At 44.1% G+C, this 15,604-nt stretch overlaps 1 protein-coding gene and 1 long non-coding RNA gene across 2 annotated transcripts in view; one reads left to right on the top strand and one right to left on the bottom strand.

Moving 5' to 3' along the window:
* The window catches only part of LOC106999104 (uncharacterized), a 42,719-nt gene extending 34,555 nt beyond the window's left edge, over positions 1–8,164 (top strand). Inside the window, exon 2 of the long non-coding RNA XR_013395479.1 lies at positions 6,531–8,164. This is a non-coding gene — a long non-coding RNA (uncharacterized LOC106999104). The remainder of the gene's footprint in view (positions 1–6,530) is intronic.
* TRPM1 (transient receptor potential cation channel subfamily M member 1) overlaps positions 1,476–15,604 on the bottom strand; it is a 30,054-nt gene continuing 15,925 nt past the window's right edge. Inside the window, exons 8-14 of the mRNA XM_028850659.2 lie at positions 14,239–14,531; positions 11,811–12,039; positions 8,809–8,931; positions 8,477–8,608; positions 6,325–6,453; positions 3,467–3,718; positions 1,476–1,965 (exon numbers count right to left, since the gene is read on the bottom strand). Coding sequence (XP_028706492.2) covers positions 1,591–1,965; positions 3,467–3,718; positions 6,325–6,453; positions 8,477–8,608; positions 8,809–8,931; positions 11,811–12,039; positions 14,239–14,531 — 1,533 coding nt within the window. The 3' untranslated portion in view covers positions 1,476–1,590. The remainder of the gene's footprint in view (positions 1,966–3,466; positions 3,719–6,324; positions 6,454–8,476; positions 8,609–8,808; positions 8,932–11,810; positions 12,040–14,238; positions 14,532–15,604) is intronic.

The raw sequence follows: 15,604 nt of genomic DNA, 5'->3' as shown, positions 1-15,604 counted from the left end.
GGTGATCCCAACAGTGAATATATGGTTCTCTTTACTTTTTACTGGCAATTTAAAAAGTACTAGCACCAAAAAACAAGAGAAGTATTTGAAAACAGTTTAAGACTACTAGTAATCAGCTAAGGAAAAGGTAATTAAGAAACACATTCCATAGACTAGAATAATCAATTCCATGTAAACTTACGATTAATTTCCATGGCGTAGACTACATAACAATTGGAAAGCAGGATTTTTGTTTTGTTTTGTTTTGACAGGAGGGGAGGAAAGAAAATAATATGATGGTTGAGAGAAAAGTAAAACAAGTGACTTAACAACATAATTGTTTTGCTGTGAAGAAATACAAATATTTTAAGCTTGGGAATTATTGATTCACACTTAGAAACAGTGATCTATTTAGAAGAATTACATACATTAATAATGCTAGAAAATATATATCATGGATATTTATTTTACCTTATGTCATAAGCAAGAGCAAAAGCTCACTAGTTAAAAATACTGTGAAAAAGACATGTTACTGGCAGATGATCAGGTTAACCAATCACACATTCCCTATATTCCAACACAAACACCTCATAAGCACAAATAACTACAAAATTATTAGTTAAAAGATCAAGAATCAAAAACCTACATTTAATTATGTTACTGAGAATAGCACAGCCTAAAGTTTACCTGTTTATCTTCTCTCATAACCCAATTTAATGAAAAAAAAAAAAAAGTCCAACAATAAAAATACTACAGTTTATGCCTGGAATCCAGGGACTTTTAATATGTATGTATGTCTACCTAAACGAATATTCTTTTGAAACCAAGTTAGATTTTTATGTTCTGGCTTACCAAGCTACTAACACACTTCAATAGTTGACTTTGCAATACTTGCAATAATGATATGGTCAGAATGACATTATAAAAGTTAGAAGCTACTGCATGAGCTGGTTATTGTCTAAACTAGAGACAGTAGATACACAGACAGCCCTACATTCTATATGAGAGGAAGATGATAGAAACTTTCTATTCCCAAAGAGCAGAACTCTGGAAGTAGCAACATGCTATTATAGCTGATGCTTTATGATAAATTACAACATGAAAATGAAAATGTTGGTCCTGAAATGGAAATGGGGCTAAAAGTGCCTCCTTCACTGGTGGAACATTTATTCAACTGTGCTGGTGAAATAGGTACAAGAACATTTGAGCTTTACATTCCTTCAATCCAGAAGACACCAGCTCAGCCTGCAGAGGAGCTGGGCCTACATTCCCCAGAAATCTGTGCAGGATCATAGCCCATTTCCTCTACTAACATCCAGATTATTTTTGATAATACAAAATAGCACTCTAGTAGTGAAGATGAAATGGGTAGCTATGTGGAAAATGGGCTCTGATGACTTGAAGAAGAGGATGGTGGGACGTACCAGTTACTCTGCCCTGTTCACTAGTTCATTCTACTGGAAAACACTACCAGCCTTATCCTGGGGTGGGGAGATACTGGGTTGAAGAAAAACTAGGCTATTGGCATTAGAACTGCATTCATGTGACAGGATGTCCATCAGGTCCAGTTCAAGGGAAGTGAGACTCTTTTGGAATTCTAGTGAATTATTTTTAGAATAAAAGAAATGACTGATGTCTGCAAATCCATGTTCCATAATTTGTTCTTATTTCTTTGTAAAATAATTTGATGCCTATGGTGGAGTGACAAATATTTTTTATTTCCATATTAATACATGCTCTTCCATTAATTTGGAACTGATCATCTGCCTCAGAAGCAGGGAAGAGAATCTTACTATGAATTCTACTCTTACGGTCTATCTGGTCTGCAAACACCTCTCCATAGATCATCCAGTAGGGCATGTAGAAGATGTTTCGGGCCAGTTTCCAAGAAGGCTTCTCCTCTGGATGCAGAATGGCTTGACGGGCTACTCCAAAACTCATGAGCACGACCAGCATGATGACCACAAAGTACAGCATGTCGATCATCTGAGTAAGGAGAACATTTGTCTCTCACTGTCTTGGCTCATGGGCCAAGTTCACCCTGGCTCATTATATTGCTCTCTCCAATTAAGCACTTCACGAATTCTTAATCAGGATGAAGAAAGCCTCTTTCCCTTCCTTCCTTCCCATCCCTGGGAAGGCTTTTTCCTACTCCGTGCAATGCTTTATGCCTAGAATGTCTTCTAGAACATTGCTAGCCTCATCGGCTCTTCATCCTTCTTGCTTCTCCTCTGTTATTGCCCATAAACACATGTACCTTAGTAACTAAAACTGCAAATGGACAAAGGGAAGAATTATGAGAAAAGATGGGAGTTTGTAAGGGATACTAAGGAGTAAGAGGAAGAAATACCTAAGGAAATAAAACAATAATGAATTGAGAGTGTAGACCAACATTTATTCATTCACTACACAAGTGCTGAGTGGTTACAGTGAGCAATGCCCTGGTTACTGTGGATACTAAACTGGTATAATTCCTAATTTTGAACATCCCTTGTTCAAGATGGAGGCCCTTGCTGGAGTTTACTAAAGCATACATCCCTTAGCTCAAAACCACTTGCCTTTAAAGAATCCTTCCTAAAGGTAGGAGGCTTGCTTTCTTCTTGCACCAGTCCTAACACTGAGGCTCTTTTAGGTAATGTAAGGATGGCCTGCTGGTTCATTTTCAGTTTCATATTCTCTGGCCTGTTCTGGAGTATAAGTCATCATGGTCTAATCACATGAACTTCCTGTATTCACTCCAGGCCAGAGTGAATGAGCTGAAGATCATCTGGAGTACAGGTTGGGAATTGGCCTTGGGCTCCCTTTGTCTCTGGCTTCTGCCATATGTTAGGAGGTTATAAATCAGGCAGTTTTTTGTGTTTTTTTTTTTTGGACATATGTGCATTCTGAAGGGGATGTAGTCTCATAGAACATCAAATCCATGTCCCTGAAAATATGTTTCCAGCCATCAACAAGTAAATATTTTGAGACATCTATTTTGCTACTGAATTCCTATTGCATCAAAAATTGATGCTCTCTTATGTCCTGGGAAAGTGAATTAAGCTCTTATAAAAAAAGGAGGCTATTTTCTTTAATGTTGCTGTCAAAATAGGCTCATTAATAATAAATCAGAAGGAATAAAAAGCAAAAGTAATTAGTCATCCTACAGTTGAAATATGGTATGGGAGAAGGAAGACAGTATATATTGAGTACCTGATATATATTGAGAGATATATGTATGCATATTGTGTGTGTATACACACTATATATGTATATATGTTATTTATGTATATACAGTAGGCCCTCAACTCATGTTTTTCTATTGGATTTTATTAAGTTATCAATACGTAGGAGAACTGTGTATCTTAAAGCAAAGAATATTTCCTTTAAAAGGCCAACTGCAAAAGGAAAACCAAATGAAATTGAAGGAAGCCATGCCCAAGGCCTGTTCTTACGCCCTAACCACAGCCAAAGTCTCTCTGGATACCCACAGGATGCCATTACTAACCATCTTTCCAATCATCATCACGTATGGCCCCAGATACTTGTTGACACCAAAGATGTCCAGGACACGGATGTACCAGAAGATGATATCCACACAGTAGATTACCCGGCCATAGCCCATGTAGGGCTGGTTCTGTAGGCGAAGAATTGCTCCAATCATGAATGTGGAAATGGCCACGAGATCTGTGATGTTCCAGTACTCCTGAAGCCAAACTTTGATTTTCTGGCTGAGTTTGCCTGGTTCTGACATGAGGATCTGAAAACAAACCCCAGAGAACAATAAACTGAGATGCCGTATTAGAAGTCTTGTCTTAGAATATTGGAATGATAAGACTCGTGGAACATTCCAGGGCATGTTCTGGCCCCTTTCCTACTCAAAACCTCTAAACACTCTTCTTCTCAGGGAGAGAGAGATATCTAGAAAGGGAAATTCCATGGGATCCTCCCTATTCTTAGATTCAGGGTTTTACAAACTCAGGAAATGCCTTCTAAATTATGTCCTTCTGGCTGTAATTAAAGCAGCTGCATTTTGATTTCTTTTTTAATTATCTGGACACGTGCCTGTTACTCCACATTCCAGAGTCACACAGGACAAAAACTCTAGAGCACAGATGAGCCCCACGTGGCCCCACAGAGGGGCAGTCCACCCAGTGGAGATGGCAGAACGGGGCTAGGAAATGTTTTGATTTGGCAAAATTCCTTTGCAACTTAGACATGAGAAATTAGGGGAAAGTTAGACCAGGTTTTCCCCTACTTGAGATATTATCCTTTCAAAATCACTGCTGCTTAAGGGGAGACTTCCACAGAATAAAATGGAAGATATTTAGCAAGCAGCACGCGCAGGCGTATGCAGAGCCTTCCCAATGGCACAGCTGTCTGTGGTGCCGCACTGGGTGGAGGGTTGCCATGCCAGGTGGTACCCCTTCAGTTGCAGAGGTCTTGGGGATCTCTGTGGGTGGTTGGGGCAGGATGGGACAGTGGTTTTCTATCAGCCCACACAGAAGGGATTCACTAGTTTAACAACCCGTGCACACCAGCTGATGGCTGCCCTCTCTCTCCTATAACTGGGGGCAGGTTCCCGGAATAAAGAACAGTGTCTTGGTGTATGGTGGATCCTCAGCAAGGTCATGACAGCACAGTGATGGGAAAGCAGGCTGCTCAGGAAATCCCAGTTGCAGCACCTGCAGAATTTGAAGGAAGCCCCGCTAGAAAAGGAACAGTAGTAGAAGGTGGCATGTGTAATTTTGGATTCAGTGCTCTTTTGGTTTTTCAGGCTCTAGTCCGATGCCATCAGATTCCCTCTACCTGGACTAGGTTAATAATGTTTTTCAGTTCAGTGAAAGGGTCAACAGTTATCGCAAAATAATAGTATTGGTTGTGTATCAGTTGCAGAAAGGATATGAAATGGTGCTGTGGGCTTTTTCAGTTCAAGGTGCTTTTTTGCTTGGGTACATGCTTTCTCTTTATAAGCAAATTTAGTGAATTAAAACTTCTGAATGATACTGGAAAGGAAAGTACCTGGCCCATCTTTCCTCTGCTGTCTGCAGAGATTGCCTACTGGGAGTTACATTTTCACTCGAGCCCTCTGGGATGACAAGAGTCGTTTGTGAGATGGTATCTGTTCTTTTTCAACACTGAGTTGAAAATCCTGTTCCCTCTGTTTGCAGCAAATACTCTAGGCCCGTCCCATATCCCCTGGAGCTTCTCCCCAGGAGGGCCTGTCCACCCCACTTGCCGCAGGTGCTGCTGTTAGGCCCACGCCTGCACCCTTCTGGGAGGCTTGCTCTTGGACACTTGGAGCCATGTCTCTGGTGGGTACCAATGACTAATTGAGGTGGGGCCCAAAGGTGAGACAGACGCCACAGTGTCCAGTTCACTCAGAGCCCCCTACAGGATTAGGCCAAGGACAGGGTCCACCTGAAGCCACACCTCACTTAGCTCCTTTCCTCCTCACTGGGAGCCCTCCCTTCATAAATCTCTTACACAAGAGTCCAGAGATAAAAGAGATGATATTTTTCCTGCAACTTTGGGCTTTGGACCACACTGTGCAAGTGTCCCTTGTATCTCTCTTTCTCGCTTCTGGTCCCAAAAAACTAAGCCAAAATTTGTACCCAGTTGTGGTAATTTGGTTTATTTCAAGTCGCCGGCAGCATTTGCTGATGCTTTCCTATGCATTCAAACCTGTTTTCATTGTTAAATACCTTTATTTTGCCTCGTGTTTGAATTTCCAAGTTCAAGTTCATTCAAGATGTATACATCTTAAATAAATGAATGGAATAAACTTGGAATTGTGAGTACAAAAAAAGTCCCACAGCATGTATAATTTGTTTTTCTGTTTTTGTTTTCGAGATGGACTGTCACTCTGTCTCTCAGGCTGGAGTGCAGTGGTGCCATCTCAGCTTATTGCAACCTCTGCCTCCCGGGTTCAAGTGATCCTCCCACCTCAGCCTCCTGAGTAGCCAAGATGACAGCCACCTGCCACACGACCGGCTAATTTTTGTATTTTTAATTGAGTTGGGGTTTCACCATGTTGGCCAGGCTGGTTTTGAATTACTGATCTCAAGTGATCCTCCCACCTCAGCCTCCCTAGTAGCTGGGATTGTAGGCATGCATCACCACACCTGGCTAATTTTTTTATTTTTAGAGGAGGTGGTGTTTCACCATGTTGGACAGGCTGGTTTAGAATTCCTGACCTCAAGTGATCCACCTGCCTCGGCCTCCCAAAGTGCTGGGATTACAGGCATGAGCCACAGTGCCTGGCCCAACATGCATAGTTTGCATGAAATGTTTTTTCAGTAAGGAGCCATATTTGCATTTGCAGTCAGGGGTTAGTGGGCTGGGGCAGGCCTTTGGAGTAGCCACCTCTCGTATCTTCTCTAACGCCAGGCTCACGATGTAGGAGATCACAATCCATTCCTGGAGGGAGGGCCAGCCATCCATCCGCACCAGGATGACATAGTTAAACAGCAGCAGGTAGCCCAAGTATGATATCTGAAAGAAAGACAAGCTGTTAGCCGTGTTTGGGGGAATAACATTGCAATCAAATTTTGACACCCATTTTCTTTCAGGTTGACACATCTAAAAGAATCTTTGTTTCCAACTGGACTGACTTATTGAGAGGAAATGTTCCCTGCACCTCACCAGTGAAGACAGAAGACCTGGAAGCAGGATGGGAGGCATTTTATACTTCAGCATGATATGGGCCCTGACTTTCCATTTTCTACATGGAGACATATTTGTTGGTGCTGTCATCCTCACGGGGAAACTATGAAGTTGCAAACATTGTGATAACGGGAAACTTTTAATAGTTTGCTGGAGTGTCTTCTACATTCCTGGAAATTGGAAAATGTTACTTACTCCTCCCTGCCTCACAAATTTCCTTCCTGATTCTTTCCACAACTGGGAAGTCAGATGAGAGGACATGCAGATGAGTTGCCCACCCAGACACGCGAGCTGACCCTAGGGTCCCCTCAGTTAGTGGTGGCATGTCCAGGATTTGCTGTGGCCGCAGCAGGGCCCCATCTCTGTGGCAGGGAAAGAGGCAGAGCTGGAGGTGGGGGTGGGTGAGGCAAAAGCGGGGAGTTAAGGGGCTGGGGGAGGACGTCTGAAGTGGGTCACCTGTCCCCGGTGGTTCACCAGGACGCCAAGAAAACTTCAGCTTCTGGGTCCCTCACCGGCACAGGCCCCTTTGGAAGGCTTGGGGGAGGGCTGCTAGAAGTTGAGTATTTGTAATTGGGCATTTTTTTTTCCAAGATCCCACCTCCCAATCCTATACATTTTACCAGGAGACAGGCAGGCCCCCCCAGATCCACTATCCACTCCTCTAAGAAAGATTAGAGCCAGGTTCTCAGACTTTGGGCTGCAACCTAATCCCTGGGAAGCTGTACAGTGTGTGTTGACTCTACCCGATCCAGAGGGTCTGGGGCGAGGCCCAAGGCTGAGAGGCTTCGATGGCTTCCTGGCCCCATCCCTGGCAGCAGCCTCTATGGCTGGGCTCTCCTGTAGGCTGGGTGAACCTCAGGCCCTCAGATGGTTCTGACCAGAATTGATGGGCAGCAGTGACTTCGACTGTATCATCAATCATGGCTGCCACAAGGTTGGGTGTCCAGGCCCACAGCTGACCCTTGAGGTGGGCCCCCACACGGAGCTTTGCTCTGCCCCCAGTCCACCCTCATTCATCGCCCAGACCATGGCCAGGGACCCAGCTCATGTCCCATGCCCTGTTCCCACCTCATCACCAGTGCAACCACGGCCCCGAGACCTGCCTGGCATGGGCTGCGGCTTGATGCTTGGGGTTTCATGAAAAGTCTCTTTCCTCCCGACTGACATGGTTGCACAAGCCACAGCATGCCTGGCCACCCCCGCTGGTACTTCCTGCAGCTCGGCCATTTCCCCCAGAGGTGCTCTGATCTGCCCTCCTGCCTCCTCTCTTCCTCTTGTTAGCAGAGAGCCACACTCTAGGAGCTGTGTAGACCCGGGCCTCAGAGGGGGATGGAGGATGGCTTGCCAGCCAAGCTGGTCAATTTGGTGAGCACTTCAGAACGAGAGGCCTGGATTTGTTTCCCTATTCCAAGAGTTTACTATCTGGATTTAGCCATGCCCTTGTAATGACCCCACCAATTTCATGAAAAATGCAATCTGTGAATTTGCTCTTTAACTCACTAGTCATCTCTGTTCATTTAAAAATAAAATTATAGTTCCCTAAGTTTGTATTGCTAAAGGCATCAAAAGAGTTCATCGTAAGCAAACAGCATGTGACTGTTTTGCCTTATGAGATGGTGTATTTGGGACTAGGATGGCCATATATCAATATATCACATATATCAATATATGACAGGATATCAAGATCCAATGTTAGCCAGAGATCTCAATTAGTCCCAGTTTTGTTTTCATAATTCATTTTAATTCAGTGAATTTTTAGATACTTTTTTAAGCCCTTGAAATTTTTCTTGATTCCAACATATCAAAGCATTCAAAACATGCTGAATGTCAAATGTTTAAAAGAAGGCCTTACTGTGTAAAACCAGAACTTGACAATGGGCGCGTTATAAAATTCACAGATCTTTGTTCCGATGGGAATACTTCTCTGTTTTTTGTGCTCATTCTCCTCGTCCCCCTTTCTTGAGCCAGCATCTGCATTCGCGTCCTGGAAAACAGAGCACAGCACATGACAGGCAGGTGGTTAAATGAGAAATGCAAGGCACTCCAGCACACAGGCACCATTAAAAAAAACAATTCCAAAAATGCTCTTAACCAGTGAGATTTCTCAATCCATAGTACAAGAAATCTCAACAATTTTTAAAACGAGATCACACTGATACTCTTAGGGTCAAGTGTGTCACTGACCGTATTCTCCTCTTCTTTTTCTTTGCCATCCTCGTTTTCCTTGGATGTTTGATACGAGAAATCATCATATGTGCGAAATTCTAAAAACAAGATGGTGGGAGGAAGAAGAATCCCCATGATAACCTAGGGGACATAAATCGATTTTTTAAGCTGTGGCAATTCTAGAAAAATTTCCCAGCATAGTTAAAATTTTTTAATTATGACCTTCAACATTGTTCAATAACCTAGGAGCCCTGGGATGTTTATCCCTGGTCTGATGTTCTGTGACATGTGCTTAGTACGTTGGTAGAATTGCAGGCAGTAAAAAAATTTAAGAATATACACTAAATTTTTTAAATGAATGGCAAGCAGCACTATTGGTGATCCTAACTTTAAAAAGAAAAGTCCTGACTAGCATGGTGGCTCACACCTGTAATCCCAGTACTTTGGGAGGCCAAGGTTGGTGGCTCATATGAGGCCAGGAGTTTGAGACCAGCCTGGCCAACATGATGAAACCCCATCTCTACTAAAATACAAAAATTAACTGGGCATGGTGGTGCACGTCTGTAATACCAGCTACTTAGGAGGCTGAGGCACAAGAATCACTTGAACCCAGGAGGCGGAACTTGCAATGAGCTGAGATTGTGCCACTGCACTCCAGCCTGGGTGACAGAGCAAGACCCTGTCTCAAAAAAAAAAAAAAAAAAAAAGTCCTTACATGAAATTTCAAGGAAGGCAAATCTTTACATTAAAATATAATAATATAAATAAAATATAATACCTCTAGTGAAGTAGGCCAAATGTATTTTATATAGAACTACCATTGATATAAATGAGATTATGTGAACTAAGAGTTGCAAGGCTCAGCCTAGACAACAAAAGGATGCCCGGATGCCCAGGCTCATAGAAAACATGCTTCCATTTATTTATTTATTTATTTATTTATTTAGAGACAAGGTCTTGCTTGGTTGCCTGGGTTGGAGTGCAGTGGCACAATCATGGCTAGCTGCATTCTCGATCTTCTGGGCTCAAGTGATTTTCCCATCTCAGTCTCCTGAGTAGCTGGGACTACAAGTGTGCACCACCATACCTGGCTAATTTTTTTATTTTTATTTTTTGAGACAGTCTCGCTCTGTCGCCCAGACTGGAGTGTAGTGGCACTATCTCGGTTCACTACAAGCTCCACCTCCCGGGTTCACGCCATTCTCCTGTCTCAGCCTCCCGAGTAGCTGGGACCACAGGCACCTGCCACCACACCTGGCTAATTTTTTGTATTTTTAGTAGAGATGGGGTTTCACCGTGTTATCCAGGATGGTCTCGATCTCCAGACCTCGTGATCCGCCCACCTCTGCCTCAGAAAATGCTGGGATTACATGCGTGAGCCACCACGACCGGCCTACCTGGCTAATTAAAAAAATTTTTTTTTTAAATAGAGATGGGGTTTCACTATGTTGCCCAGGCTAGCCCTGTACTCCTGGGCTCCAGTGATCCTCCTGCCTTGGCCTCCCACGCCCGGCTGCACTTCCCTTTTTGACAGCGCTTTTCCACACTCTACCAATGGTTCAAGATCATTTTAAACTTTAGTTTGAATCATAACTGAACTTTAACTTTTGTGTGCACTTCATTGTTTTTCCTGAAATGTATGGATTCGCCTTCTATTTTCTTGTTAAGTATTATAAACTGTTTTGCTTCCTTAACCTGTATTCCTGACACTTGGGGGCTTCTTAGTCATTCTGTCTATTTATTGGAGTTATTTCTATTCTCCTTGAGTACTTCCTTTTTGGATCCCACAACTCCTTGGCCTCATTTAATCTGACCGCCTTTCTCTCGGCTGCACAGCTTTTGAATGGCAATTTATAAAACTTGGGGCCTGTTTCTTACACTCCACACCACGTTTTTTCATTGTAATTTTTACCTTTTTTTTTTTGCTTGGACTACCTACTAAACTAATTCTTCTGAATGGGAGGTTGAAGGTGTATAGTTTGAGTCTTTTCCTGTCTTAAACCGATGTTCTTGTCTCATGCTTTTGAATAGTTGACCTGGGTAGAAAACATTCCAGGCTCCAAATGCTTTCCCCTCAGAACTATGAGGCCTTCCTCCACTGCTGCCTTCTGGGTTTCAGTGTTATTGATGAAAAGTCTGATGCCAATTCGATGTTCATCCCCATGTAGGTGATCCACCTTAGTTTCCTCAAAACCTTGAAGAGCTCTTTATTCTTGGAATTCTGAAAACTGTTTATTAATATCCTAAGTTACGTATAACATCAGCTTAGCATATGATATAGAATTAGACAGACATAACGGTCATATTTCTAAGAAACAAAGTGCCCTCTATTTGTCAGAACCATACTACACAGTATAACTTGTACAGCCTTTTCTTTATCCTCATGGAGATCTCTAAAATAGATATAATACTGCCATTAGATTGCCAGGTTATCTGCAGATTAGAATCTCTTCTCAAGATAAGCTAGCAGTTAACAGCAGCAAACCCCAGAGCTAGGGTTTGATTGCAATATAATTTTTCCCCCACTATATCTTTTTCAAACCCTTTCGTAGCTTCATATTTTCTCATAATTTTCTCCCATGTCATGAAAACATTGCTAGTAAAATAATATACAATTTCAGAGTTATAAGGGAATCTAGAAAGAGTTCCAGTCCCTGCTTTAATGGTGGGTAGATGACCCAACCAGGGTGCGTGTGCATGCTGAGTTATGGGGGGGCTCCATTAGGAGACTCTGACTGTGGCGGGGGTTTGTGCAGCCTGATGGGCTGGTCAGGCAGGGCTGAGTTAGACCACCTGGGTGTGGGTCCTGATCCCGTGCTGACCAGCTAAGATCCCAGGCATGTCATTTCATCTTAAAGCTTCAGGTTCCTCATCTATAAGACAATGATTGTCATGACGTCTCCCTCAGGGGGTTGCTCGAAGGAATAAATGAAATAAGCCACAGAAAATGCTCAGCTCAGCCTGGCAGAGAGTCGCTTGTCACTGTTGCCCCGGCCTGCCTCGCAATGCGTTGCACGCACCTTCAGGCCGGGGTTCTTCCGCATCCGCAGCCTTCCCATCCACATGTCGGTCAGCAGCATCTGGCTGCAGGTGTGAGCGATGAAGTCCCGGTGTTTGGCTGCCACGGCCAGTTTGAGGCAGGTCGAGTTGCTCCAGTTTTTCAGCTCGTAGGTCAGGAGTTTCATGGCGATCTGCTCGTCGTGCTTATAGGACTGATCTAATAACTCCAAAGCAAGCTGGCCGAAGTCTCTGGGGGAAAAAAGAAGGGACCAGGGTGAAGCCACAGTGGCCGCAAGCTCTTTCTTAGGCATATCCACAAGGACTTACGGAGCCAAGGGACACAGAATCCTTCACTGGAGGGGCTTTGAGGTTCTCTGCAAGCGAGAAGCTCCAGGGATGTGTCCCCAAAGGGGGATGGCCAGGGACAGTGGCTGGGAGCTCAGTCAGGAGGGGGGCTGACTGCTTCTGCTGCAAGTGGAGCTGTAGGTTGAGACCACATCTGTCCCTCAGGCCCCAGGGACATGGAGATGAGAAGACAAAGTCCCTTCCCTCAAGTCGTGCACGAATCAGGAAGGCGGACAGAAAAGACAGCAAAGATGACTTCAAATGCAGCACCTGTGGAGTTGGAGCCCCAGTAGTGGGGCTGCTGGTGGTGGTAGCTGGGGGGAGGTGGACACTGGAAGGGGGTCACAGGAGGGCTGGTGGGTGCCAGCTAGGTTCTTAGTTGATCTGGGTGCTGGTGGTGCTGGCATGTCCCACCTGTGGACTGTCACCAGCTGGACATTTCAAATGCATGCCTTTCTCTGCACGTGTAACACTTCACCATCACAGTGACTACAGAGAAGCCAACATTCTCAGTGCTATGACAGAGATAAGGCATAGTTGTTATAGGGCCCAGGCCAGAGGGCACCTAATGACTGATGGGGGCAGTGATAGAAGTTGGGGGTCATGGAGAAGGTGGCACAAGCTGAATTTTGAGCATAAAGTTTACTGCCTTCCCCACATGACCCAGATTCAAATATTTGGCAATAACCATACACATTCTGAGTTCCTTCAATTTTTTATAACAGAATGTGGTTAAGACACGGTCCCGAAGTGATCGCCCTCCTCTGCTTTTGTTTCTCCGTTGTATAGAAGATTTTATTTCAGTAACGAGAAGGATAAGGAAGGCAGAATCACATGTGGGAGAATGGCCTCCTCTGTCCCTGAAGAGGAATGCTATCAGCAGCACCTCTCAGCCCTCCTGCAGGCTGCAGAGTGACCACATGTCACCATGTGGGGACTCTAGGAAGCAAAGGTTGGCATCAAAAAACCCATGGGGTAGATGGACACGGCCCCATTATTAGGGAGTCTTGAATTTCTGACGTTTAGAAATCAGCTAGTAATTTTAGAAATCATCGAGTCCAAAATAAAAGCGGTGAACTTCAGAAAACAAAGGTGTTAGATGTTGGCCACGCTGCCTGTGCTCTCCTCAAGTTTAGGTCCCTGTAAAGTTGTGCTGGGACCTCTGGTTTCCAGTGTGGCATGGAAGGAACTTGGAAGTCGCCAGTCCATCCTAACAAGTAACAAACTAAACAAGCCGAACATTGAATCTTTTCAGCTCCACCAGAGAAGGGAGGACATAGGGCAAACTGCTGTCCCCCAAATTGGAGAGGCAGGCGGATACCAAAAACCACAACTTACTGGAGTAGAAACCTCTGCAGGAACCAGTGCAGAGTTAGGAAAATGTGAACTGTGATTGAGGAATTGCTGGAGGCTCAGTGAGGAAAGCCTGTGAGTAAAAAATTCCAGGGGGACCCAGTCATGCGGGGGACGCCCATGCTTTTGTGACCTCTATCTCAGGAGCTTAACCAGGTTCTCACAGTGAATATAGGAGAAAAATCCCCTTCTCTTTCCAGCAGGGGAAAAGAAACCATTTTGAAATTACCAGAACAGTCTCTTAATCGTCTGCCATCAGGAGAACTGATTTTGCCAGAGCCTCACCTGCTGGTTTGATCAGAGCCTGACTGACCCAGGGGAAGCACGCCCAACTCCAGCCCCCTCTAGCCATCCTGTCCCACCTAAGCACCTAAGCACGGAGGAAAATCAGAAACACCTGTGAAGGTCACAGTCCAGGGCGCAGGCTCATTAACGTTGTATTCCTTGTTAGTGTATGTTTCCTTATGGAAATTAATTTCATCATCTTTGCATTAAAATTGTGTTTCAAGGAAAAGAAGAAAATTGTGTTTCAATTTTGATGCAAAGAGAAGGCAGTACATGAAAACAATGGCAGTCCAAAAACACCTCCGAGAGACAGAAAGAAAAATGCCGACATGACAAAGTGATTTGTGAACAACCTTTAACCACCATTGTCCTTAAGTGAGAAGTACATTGGCCACCCCTCCCTGCAGAGACAAGTACTCAGGATGGTCGTCTCTCCTGGCCTTTAAATCCCCACTAGACACTAACTTGGAATTGTTATCCAAGTCCTGGGAGATGTCATCCACCAGATCACTCTCGGAGGACTCGTGGGCCATGGCCTTGTAGAGCTTGCAGGCCACCAGGGCCTTGGCCATGCTCTCCTCCCCTCGCTGCCAGAGGAACACCGCCATTTTCTGGCGTTTCATCAGCACGGCCCACACCATCAGCTCGTGGAAGGGGTACTGGAACCGACTCACGGCAGGGTCATCCACATCGATGTCGATCTCTTCCTCCTTTTTCTTCTTTTTCTTTTTCTTCCCTTTAGCTGGAGGCTCATCATCCTGAGGGGAGAAACATGGATTTCATGGTTTTGCCAGAAAAGTATGCAACAAAGAGTTCCAGAACTCCTGGCGAAAGGGAAACCTTCCTGTCAGAATAATAAAGAGACTTCTGAAGTACATCTTACATTTCCACTCCACATATGAATTCTTTTGAAAAGATGCACAAGTTTATTATGATAAGTAAACTGTCTAAAACCGAATGAACTGAGAAGGCATACTACTGGCACCCCTGGGTCAGCAGTTTTACTTAGAAGCCTTTAACTGAGGAGATCCTGCAAAACTAAAACAAGCAAGCACAACGTCCCCCCAAAACTAAACACAAATAACATCATGGAAGAGGGAAGGTCCACAGTTTGTTTCCTCAGGGAAGTCTTCCAATGTAGCAAAAATAACACTCGTTTGCCAGACGTAGCTGAACCAGAAATTAATAGGAAACATGCAAAAGGGGCTAGAGAAAAAAAATGTTTTAGGTTTCCCTCCAGTGTTTTAAGAAAGCAAATATTCCACTTTGAATGAGCACTGTCCTTTTCCCCTTATGGTGCAAAAGGGAAGGCCAACACTTCCCATTTCCTAAAGGGGTTATGATAACTGTTCTGCGAATGGATCAGGATTCATAAGAAAGGCAGATCGTGGTTGGGAAAACTGGCATGATATATGTGGGGCTCAGACTATTCCGGGCTAATACTTTAGTATTCAATGGAATCACAGAAACAGATGTTTGTTCTTTTGCAAACAGCGTTCCCATCAATTATCTTCTTTTATTCTTACAAGGACTGAGAGGTTGTGAATTCCTTCCATTCCCTCAGATTAGGAAGTTGTGGCTCCGTCTGAATAACTCAGCCACATTCACACAGTTGGAGTGGTCTGGAGCATGGGGGGTTATGGGGGCCACCTGGCTCTCCAATTCCTATCTCAACTTGGTCACGACTGACCCAGTTTTTACAATATCATAACGAGCTGTGATAACATTTTCATGGAAACTGTAGTATCTTGACTCCAATTTAAATATCTTTATTCTAATTTTCTAATTTTGTCACAGCGAAGCTACAGTCGCCGTGATATAGGAAAGGTTG

Source organism: Macaca mulatta, chromosome 7, assembly GCF_049350105.2.
Source record: "Macaca mulatta isolate MMU2019108-1 chromosome 7, T2T-MMU8v2.0, whole genome shotgun sequence".
NCBI classification, from domain to species: Eukaryota; Metazoa; Chordata; class Mammalia; order Primates; family Cercopithecidae; genus Macaca; species Macaca mulatta.
Note: the sequence above shows the minus strand (reverse complement) of the source record. Positions and strands in the feature narration are given on the sequence as shown.